Source organism: Rhagoletis pomonella, unplaced genomic scaffold (assembly GCF_013731165.1).
Source record: "Rhagoletis pomonella isolate Grant_MI unplaced genomic scaffold, Rhpom_1.0 Rhpom_scaffold_05275, whole genome shotgun sequence".
NCBI lineage: Eukaryota > Metazoa > Arthropoda > Insecta > Diptera > Tephritidae > Rhagoletis > Rhagoletis pomonella.
The window spans coordinates 1-10,247 of NW_023463817.1; the positions used below are offsets into that span (position 1 = coordinate 1).

At 42.5% G+C, this 10,247-nt stretch overlaps 2 protein-coding genes and 1 pseudogene across 2 annotated transcripts; all 3 read right to left on the reverse strand.

The window, feature by feature from the left end:
- Positions 1-2,007: 2,007 nt before the first annotated feature.
- On the reverse strand, positions 2,008-2,508 carry LOC118755087 (DNA polymerase subunit gamma-2, mitochondrial-like). The gene has a single exon (XM_036489937.1). The coding sequence runs from the start codon at positions 2,506-2,508 to the stop codon at positions 2,008-2,010; it is 501 nt and encodes a 166-aa protein (XP_036345830.1).
- Positions 2,509-2,861: 353 nt separating this feature from the next.
- On the reverse strand, positions 2,862-5,444 carry LOC118755089 (annotated as a pseudogene).
- A 2,185-nt stretch (positions 5,445-7,629) lies between these two features.
- LOC118755088 lies at positions 7,630-10,234 on the reverse strand. The gene is made up of 3 exons (XM_036489938.1): positions 8,098-10,234; positions 7,717-7,863; positions 7,630-7,643 (listed from the first exon to the last, which is right to left on the reverse strand). The coding sequence occupies exons 1-3, from the start codon at positions 10,232-10,234 to the stop codon at positions 7,630-7,632; spliced, it is 2,298 nt and encodes a 765-aa protein (XP_036345831.1).
- Positions 10,235-10,247: the final 13 nt, after the last annotated feature.

A 10,247-nucleotide genomic window follows, 5' to 3' on the forward strand; every position in this document is an offset into this window, starting at 1 on the left:
CCTAGCTCTTGGGCCAGATCCGCGGACAAGATAGTGTTCGGCGCGCAAGCGTCAATAAGCGCGCGGACCAGATGTAGGCGCCCTCTCGCCTCCACCTTTACAACAGCCGTCGGCGCCACGGATATAGTGGGCTGGAGTGATGGCGTTATTATGGTATTTCGAAAAGCGTGCGGTCGTGATAGCTGGCGAGGCCTAGTCACCAGTCTATCTTCGTGTTGAAATGTTGTGGATTGGCGCAGACGGAAAGGCCGAGTTCCCGCTCTGCGGCTTTGTCGCCCTTGGTGGCGTGCTCGGTGAACCCGTGTTTCGGATCCAGCCGTACTTCTGCGTTCATGCCGCAGCAGAGGCCGGAAAGACCGTGTTTCCGGTCCCCCGTTCGTAAGCGGGCGGAGAGGCCGAGTCCCCGCTCCGCGCTCAATAACTTCCCCTTCTTCGATCTCTGGACCGGGAGGCCTAGTCTCGGTTCCCGAGTCGGACGCGTATAGTGACAGAGTGCCGTCTGCCTCGGCTTCTTCCACTTGCACACTCCATGGTTTGGGGACTGGTTCCGCTGAGTCGCCTTCATTGCCTCGTGCCCTCCATGACTCACATTTTCGTTGGCGCGTTGGCCCATCCTCTAAATGCAGAGTGGAGTGGTGTTTCTCGCCACACCTACGGCATCTTCCTTCGCTTTGACACTCCTTCAGCTGGTGGGTCATGGCAAGGCAGTTTGCGCAATAGCGGCCCAGTAGAGCTTCGCGCAGTCTCTCCTCGGGCGATTTTGCCCGATAAATAGGGCAGAGCCTAATCGGGTGGTGTGCGTCGCATAGGCGGCACGGTAGCGGATAGCGGTGGGCGCGTTGTTCGGCTCGTTTCCTCATAGTGGCGATATGAGACATCGTTACGGCTGAAATAGGGTCAGATATCGTTGCAGTGGATATTATAACGTATATATGTATTGTTGGGTGGCGAGTGGTATGAAAGGCGCAACATTTTGATGAGTGCAAGCGCATAATTCGGTGGGTGTGAACTTGGCATTATATACATTATTTTTCTAATCAAAGAACCACCTAGTGTGAATGTAGCATAATGTTAACTCACGACCTACAAAATTTTGGATGATGGATTGCATGGATGCCATGCATTCTACTGTGCAGGGATGTATGGGCAACGTAGAATTTTACTTGCATTAAATTATACCGAAAAAAATGCTTGTGCGTATGAGTGTGGTAGCATTTATTTATTTTTATTATTTTTCATTTGTGCTTTCATCCGCATATTTTGTCAATAGCAGGTTTTAACATATGTGTGTGTGTACTTGAGCATGTACGTGAACCTGCTTATCGACATTTGGAGACTTGTGTATCTTGGTTTACATCGGCACTCAACAATCCCACTTCCCACCGGCATAAGCTTGCATATCATTGGGCGCCTTGCTGTTAAAAAACAAGGTGCCGCCTAAGAAATACTTTAGCAAGCATAGTATCTTAACATTTTTGTGGTACGTAGTGACTTTGGATTGGTTTCCCATGTAAAATAACCAATTAACATTTTGTGACTTTGCTTTGGTTTTACATTTAAAATAACCAATTAACATTTTGTGGTACCCAGTGACTTTGCATTGGTTTTACATTTAAAATCCCCAATTGTATGACAACAGCAATTAAATTTATTGTCTACGAACGGTCACCATGCAAAACTAGCAGCAGCTAGTTAGGGTTAGTGTTAATTGTCCGTAAAGAAACATAGCTATTCTCCAATATGAATGGAGAACGGCGCTAGGTTTATTCCTGATGTGGAACGTAATCACATACATACATACATACAATGCATAAATGTCATTGTCTAAAATTTACTACCACGCGGCCATTACGTAAGTTTGCTGAAACGGTTGGGTGAGTATGCATGCGAAATTGCATGCTTTTGTTCTTATTAATCTTTTTCGATTTTTAGAGATTAGAAGTGCAGCATTCAACATACTTGTGGAAGTGAAAACTTATTGGAAAGATAACTTGTTACGCATTTTGGCTATTTGAAAGGAAAGGCCACGGCGCATTGAACTGGAGTCAGCTTTCTATCGAGTAACAGAGTATTAACGCGATCATTATCAGCACTATCAAAGAGAATAGCACCTGTTGCAGCGTTCAAATCAATAACTGAACGTCTAACAGCCGGCATATTTTGGTCACCTTTATCATTGGACAAAAGCTGAAACGCAGTCTGATTCAAGCCAGCTCCAGCCAAGGCTACAAAGGTAATACTTTCGACATCGAACGTGAAATATGGTAATTTTGTTTTAATGGTTACGGATTGTGTGCCTGTAGGTAGCGTGGTATTCGGTGTGTCCTCAAAATGATATGGTTCTAAGAAGTATTTACTAGGATCCGAACTAACTCGCATCCACCATATTTTACATTCACGTTGCGAATTGAAAAATTTACTAAATCCTTGAGCATGATGAACTAATAAATCCGTTATCAAACGTGTGCTGGCGAGCGCCAGAATATACCAAATTACTGTGGGGCTCATGAGCAGCACTTGATTTATCTACTGTAGCAGTTTGTATAGTTTTCAAAATAGCCGGATATTGCTTGGTATCTGAATTACTATAAAAGTATTTGATTTTTTCGTGAAACTGGTTTGAGTAAACAAAATTTAATCTATTCAGGGAACTAGTCATGAAATCATTATCATTGGTGTTTATAAAATTAGCTGCAACTTCCTTATCTAATGAATGTGTATTGCGCCAATGGTGCAAAATTTGTTCACTACATTTTACACCGTTTTCTAACAGTTCGGTATTACTTATACATCCAGTGTCTTTAATTAAAGCATTTAAATAACGAGAGTTTTGCAATTTCTTAACGATTTGCGAAAACGGGCTTCCAATTTATTTCTCATATATGCCTAAGCAATTTCCTATTTCATTTAGAAAAGTCCTTCAGTTACACTTAAAATTATGTCATACAAACTAAAAATAAGTCTATTAATTATAAAAAAAAACTTTTTTTAAAAAGTAAATAACGGTGTATGCATACCCGCATTGTTTCAATTGATATATGCACAAATTGATGCACAATCGAAGTAAAGCATACATATTACCAAAATTGCATGTGAAAAATTAATTACTTTTACGCTAAAGCATCAAGACGTTGAAAAATCAGTCGTTACAAGTTGTTGTAGCTTGAGCATGTGTGGATGGGTTGTAAGCGAGTCCTCTGCTACCACTATGGGTATTAGAATTCGCAGGTGACAATGGCAGACGATCAAGGTCATTAGTTTCCGTAGCGTTTGGACCGGTCGGTATAGGCTCAGTTGTAGTTCTGGTTTGTTGTGTGCGAACACTGAAAAATCGTAAAATTGTGGTTTCACTGTTGCGCCGACTAGATGTTGGTGTTTTTGGATGATGTGGGTTATGATGGCTAGACGTTGAAGGGGAATTATTTGCACGAGTATCTCGCGAGCCACTTGACATGCGTCGTCGTGGAGTCGATGTGACGCGCGGACTAGCCTCAGACTGTCGCAAATTATGGAGTCGTGACGACGATGAGGCTACTGGGGATACGGACACTGCACCATTGCAGTCTTCAATAATTTTGTCGGATAAGGACGCATTACGTGTCGACATTAATTTTTGTTTCCGTATTTTAGTTAACCAATCAACCTTTTCTTTGTACTTTCGTTTGGGTGACATAATACCCAGATGTGGAGCCTCACCGTCAAGTACGTAGTTCGGCAGATTTGATGTAGGTGAAAATATCATCGAAGACAAAGGTGGCTGTTGCGCAGTTGTGGTAGAAGCCGTCGTTGATGTGTTTGGTGGTGAAGAATAATTAATGTTATGGTTTTCAGTTACTGATCTTTCAGTAAGCGGTGTTGGTATGGCTGGGTGTGTGTGCTTCAATAAAACGTATGGTAGCGTGGATCCCACTGTATTTTCTTGGTTACTGTCATTGTTGTGTGCATGTGGTACTCGGCTTGTTATAGGACTCGGGGGAGATCCATTAGTCGCTTTAGTGATCGGGGTGTATTCTCCAGATCACGCAAGTTATACTTACGTGTTGACCCATGTGTCTTTTTTTCCGAATTCACGCTCATACTTAGCATACCCTCGACATAACTCCAAATATTCACCTTCGTTTATATTCTCCGGGCCAATGCGCCAAATTTTGTGAACTGCGTCATCGCTACATGTTACAATGGGCTGATCGTGTGTGGAACCCCATGCAACACAAGTTACCTCCACTGTGTGGCCGTACAATGCCACCAATGGTTCATCTGGATAGTTAAGGTTCCATATATAAGCTTTCTCGTCACTACTTCCACTTAGCAAGTACTTTCCGTCTGGACTAAGGCAGGATTTTATATAGAAAGTACTATTTAAGAGGCCTTTGAATCGTGCTATAGGTTTCGAGGAATATGAGCATAGGTTATAGGCGTACATTGTATTGTCCATGCAGTTAGCAAGGAGTCGTGAACCCGATTCATCGACTATAAGATTAGTGAAGCCTTTAAATGTACTTGTGCCAGCATAAGGTAGGCTATATCTAGGATGAGGTTCTTTTTTATATGCAGTATAATTTCGCCGTAAGTCCCATACTTTTATAATGCCATCACCTGCACCACATGAAATAAGAGTGTTGGTATCCTGAAAAGCCAATCCTGTAATGCTACTTGACGTGGCATTAGCCGTCATCTTAGGTGTGCGTGTACGCTTTTTTGTGACATTGGCGTCCCCGGTCCCCCGACATGTCCGCTATAAATGCAGTTATCTGCTCGTGGTGTTAAATCCACATTTAAGTTTGCACGGGTATCCCAAATTATAATCGCGCCATCTCGTCCACCTGTGGCAAGTACAGATGGGTCATGTCTTCGAAAGGCCGCAGTCTTTACGGAACGCGTATGCCCTTCAAAGGACCGTATGTTACGTATTTCGCCGCCTTCATCCACTTGCCATAAGCTAGCCGTGTGGTCACCAGAAGCAGATACGAATTTCATCTGCCCCGGCGCCCATTCCAAATCGAAAACGGCGTTGTAATGACACTGTGGTGCATTGAGTGCTCGCTCTTCGGGTTCTTCGTTTCTTTTTGTGGTATCTTGTAGCGCTATCTTCCCATCTTCATTAGCAATGGCTAAAATATGTCTGAAATTATCACAGTTTGCAAATTTCGCTGCAAATATCGGTGGTTCTGGATTATAGTCTGAACTATAATTAGAAGGCAATATTCCACGCCAGCTGTCTTCTTTGGCCACACAAAGACGTCGTAAAGCAAAATCATATGTGAAGTCATTTGCAATGCCCTGCTGGCGATTGAAAAGCATTTGAATCCTATTCATTTTTTCCCAACTAAAAGCTACGTATTTCTTTCCCGTAGCAAATAATCTTTATTAAATAAATGCCAAGTTAAAAATAATTATTAATCGCTACTCCACATCTGCGTATATTGACAAAATCTAGCTGCAGCAGCTGCTATTACATGAATGTTGCTATATACATATATATGTATGCACAGAGGTATGTATATATGCAACAGTATTTGAAATGAATGCCCTTGTAAACATGGCTCTAAAGTAAGTAAGCCAATAAGACTCACAGAACAGCATAAAATAAGACTCCGAGAGTAGGCATTTAAGAGGCCAATAAGAGTCATTTAAGAGCCTCAAAAAGAGTCCAAAATGAGCCGTATATGAGGCCGATAAAAGTCCAATATGACTCATATTGAGGCTCATCTGATGTATGAATTTAAGCTCATATAAGTCGACCTTCGCAGGAAGGAAAACACCCTCATTTCGGACTCTTAAATGAGCATTATGAGCGTAAAGGCTCCGAAATGGGACTCATTCAAGACTCATTTATGACTCCAAACGTTTGCTGGGATGCCACTGAATACACATATTTTAAAATATATGCATATGTATGTATAGATATTTTTTTTTTTTTTTCGGACTTTAGTCTTTGCTGGTAGGTTTTGACAATTGAGGCGAACTCATTTGGTCTAATGGGTTGACTGACGATTATCGAAACCTGTCAAGTAAAATGTATTCGCTTCCCATCAGACCTAGTTGTGTTGAAAAACGAGCAAGCATAATGAACAATTGTAACGACTTTCAACTTATTTCGCTTATTATTATATTTTTTGGAGGATTTTAATTGATAATTCGCACCTCGTTACCAATTTCGTATTTCTGAAACAATTGTTCATCAAGCTTGGTCTGTCTTATTTTTACCCGATTCATCACGCTGGGTCTGTCTTATTTTTACCCGATTCTATGCTTACAAGATCTAACGATGGTCGGTTCTTTATACCCAGATCTACCCGGAGAGGCCGGGCTAAGAACCATCACCAAAAATCTAACTAAAAACACGACTACCTTTAATATTGCTCTGGGTTAAACTTGATTATAGGCGTTGAATCCTTCCGAATGCATAGAAGTGGAATTTTTGTGCGATGAGGAAGTGGAATTCACGCGGGATTGGGGATCAACGGAGAGGGTTTATTTACGAAGTGCTTGCTGGCTCCTCGGTTTCTTGATTTTGGGATGGAAGTAGGACCAGTTTGGCCAGCGGTCTCGTAATCTGCCCTTTTTCCGTGATGATGTCAACTACGCGTACTCGATCGTCGGGACCAGGATGTAGGCTGATAATTCGACCTAATCTCCACTCATTTGACGGGAGGTTGTCTTCCTTGATGACAACGAGATCTCCTAATTTTATATTTTGCTGTGGATATTTCCACTTAATCCGCTTTTGCAGTTCGGATAAATATTCGGTTTTCCATCGTCTACAAAAAGTTTGGTGAAGGGCCTTTAGCTTCTGCCACCGATTTACTATCGAGGCAGGATTCTCGTGAACGTCGATTTCAGGTGGGGCTAGCAGGTGTCCACCAGTAAGAAAGTGACCTGGAGTGAGAGGCTCCAGGTCGGTAGGTTCATTCGAAGCGGGGCTCAATGGTCGTGAGTTGAGGCACGCCTCAATCCGACATAAAAGAGTACTGAACTCTTCGAAGGTATACTTATGAACGGATGCAATCTTTTTAAAGTGGCTTTTAAAGCTTTTTACCCCCGCCTCCCATAAGCCGCCCATATGAGGAGCAGCGGCGGGTATGAAATGCCATGTGAGCATTTGATAATTGTATTTCGAAACTGCTTTTTCACGCGAATCTGCTAAAAATGCTTTAAATTCAGATCGTAAAGATCGTGAAGCTCCGACGAAGTTTGTACCATTGTCGGAATATATGTTCTTCGGGCATCCTCTTCTGGCTACAAACCTGGCGAATGCAGCTAAAAATGATGGAGTGCTGAGGTCACTAGTTGCTTCCAAATGGATCGCTTTTGTCGTAAAACAGACAAAAAGGCAAACGTATCCTTTTGACATTCGACAACCTCGGCCGCTATAACTTTTGATGTCAAAGGGTCCTGAAAAATCTACACCTGTATTCGTAAACGCGCGCGAAAATGTGGTTCTCTCCTGAGGGAGAATTCCCATAAGCTGGGTTTGCGTACGTTTTTTGTATATCGTACAGACTTTGCAATTATGGATTGTGGATTTGATCAGATTTTTAACTCTGGGGATCCAATACTGAGTTCGGATAAGGCGAAGCATGAGTTGATTTTCCCCATGCAAAGAGACTTGGTGAATAAAGGACACTATTAGACGGGACAACCTGCAGTTATAAGGAATAATTATTGGATGCCGCTCGTTATACGCTAAGTCTTGAGACGCTCCAAGACGCCCACCAGCCCTAATAATGCCATCTTTATCTATGAACGGATTAAGCGGTAGGAGTTCACTCTTGGAGTCGATGGAGTTTCCTGCTTTAAGTTTCCTGTATTCTTCACTGTAATAGTTCTGTTGATATATTTTTATCAAGCGTTGTGTCGTTGCTTTAATTTCATGGGATGAAATTAAGCGTGACTTTTCTTGAAATGAAGCTTTCGTATTCCGATGCGTTCTTTGAGAGAATCTCATAACATATGATAATACTCTCAAAGCTCTCGGAAAATCTGAAAAACGGTCAAGAATATCTGTATAATTTACTTTGGTTGTATAAACGTGCGTTCTTTTTTCCTCAACTACTGTGCTGTAGTCTGTTTCCTGGGTGGGCCATTTTGGGTTACCTTCTTGTAACCAAGAAGGTCCCTGCCACCACAACGAATTGTTGACCAATTCATATGCTGGAAGTCCTCTGCTCGCTAAGTCTGCTGGATTTGATGCCGAATCCACATGCAGCCAATTCTTGTTTCCGACTTTCTCTACAATTTTTGTGATTCTATGGGCAACGAAAGTTGACCATGAACACGGAGGCTTGCGAATCCAAGCGAGAACAATTGTGGAATCGGTCCACAGATGTATGTTGATATGCCCTAAGTTGAGATTGTTGATTACTGAATCAACTATTTCCGCCAATAGTACCGCTCCGCAAAGTTCCAGTCGGGGTAGCGATATGGTTTTAACAGGAGCAACTCTGGTTTTTGCCAAAAGCAGGTTAATAAAAACTTTGCTATCTCTTTTGACACGCAAATACACAGAGGCGGCATATGCTTTCTCCGACGCGTCACAGAATCCGTGTATTTGTATTTCATCCGTTGGAGAAAAGTATACCCATCGCGGTATACGAACCTTATCAATTTCGTTATAATGTTGGGTAAAATTCTGCCATCGGTCTAGAGTGGTCGAAGACACAGTCTCATCCCAATCTGTGCCTTCCAGCCAAATATTTTGCATAAGGATTTTGGCTACAATTATGACAGGCGCAAGCCACCCCAGCGGATCGAAGAGTTTAGCAATGGCAGATAGTATCGCTCTTTTCGTAACAGCATCGCTTTTCTCCAATGGCCTTGCTATAAAATAGAAAAGATCCGTATGGGCATTCCATCTTATTCCAAGAGCCTTGACTGCGCTGGTATCTTCAAATGCCAAAAAATCTTCGCTAAGTAGATCTGTTTTTGGTATGCCATTAAGTATTTGCTCGCTATTGGCTGTCCACTTTCGAAGTGGAAAACCGGCTGATTGCAACACTTCCGATATCTCATCTCTGGCTTTTATTGCTGAATCGATAGTGTGTCCACCAGACAATACATCGTCGACATACATGCATTTTCGTAGTATGTTAGATGCTATTGGATGGGAGCTTTGCACATCGTCAGCTAATTGTAAAAGTGTCCTTATAGCCAGATAAGGAGCACAATTGATGCCGAACGTGACAGTCTTTAATTCGTACAGACTGATCGGGTCATTCGGGTTAGTGCGAAAAATAATCCTCTGATACTTAGTATGGTTGTTATGTACCAGAATTTGCCTATACATCTTTTCGATGTCACTGTTGAACACATATTTGTATAGTCTCCAACGGAGTATTAGTATCGGAAGATCTGCCTGAAGTACTGGTCCTGGGAAAAGTACGTCATTTAGGCTGTTGCCATTCGCCGTTGGGCTTGAGGCATTGAACACCACGCGTACTTTCGTTGAAGTACTTTCTGCCTTTATAACAGCGTGGTGCGGCAGAAAATAATTATCAGACGAGTCTGCGGGTATGGGATTTGTTATTTTCGACATATGCCCAAGCGTTTCATATTCCGCTAGAACCCTATTGTATTCCTTTTGCAGGACGGGATCCTTGGCCAGCCGTGTCTCATTCCGGTAAAATTGAGAACATGCTCTTTTAAGGGATGGGCCTAGGGAAATATTTCCTGGAAAATCTTTCCTAAATGGTAGTGACACGATGTATTTTCCTTCATTATTTCGTATGGTTGTCTTCTGATACAGCTCCTCGCAGTACTTGTCGTCTTCATTAAGGCTCTTGTTCTTTGGAATCTCCTCAAGCTCCCAAAAAGCACTCAGTTGCTTGTCCAGACTAACTTCGCTGTAGTATGAGACGATATTCGTTCCTGGATTCGAGGTATCAGTTCGCCCTGTTATTATCCAGCCAAATACTGTTTCTTGGGCCAGAAGTGTGTTTAATATGTTTTTCTTAAGCCCGCTCAGAATAATTTGTGGATATATGTCGCCACCCAGAACAAGGTCTACGGGTTCATTGACGAAAAATCGTTTATCCGCTAGAATTAGATCTGGAAATGCTTGCTTAGTCACTGCACTAATGTGGCAAGTAGGAAGATTTCCAGTCAGTTGTGCTAGCACAAGCACAGAGGTATTTAAGCGGAACAACGGGTCAACAGGAGACCGCAATTCGATGTTGCACGCTTCTTTAACCTGCGCCGTAGTTGTATTAGTGATGCCCGAAACTTGGGCATGCATACGCTTTGACGGC

Bases quoted from the DNA above. Each gene is read 5' to 3' on its own strand.
- LOC118755088 (XM_036489938.1), bottom strand. From the start codon at position 10,234: ATGCATGCCCAAGTTTCGGGCATCACTAATACAACTACGGCGCAGGTT. The intron at 7,864-8,097 runs GTAACCCAAAAT...ATGAAATTAAAG, and splicing joins ACCTTCTTGGTTACAAGAAG to CAACGACACAACGCTTGATA.
- LOC118755087 (XM_036489937.1), bottom strand. From the start codon at position 2,508: ATGAGCCCCACAGTAATTTGGTATATTCTGGCGCTCGCCAGCACACGT.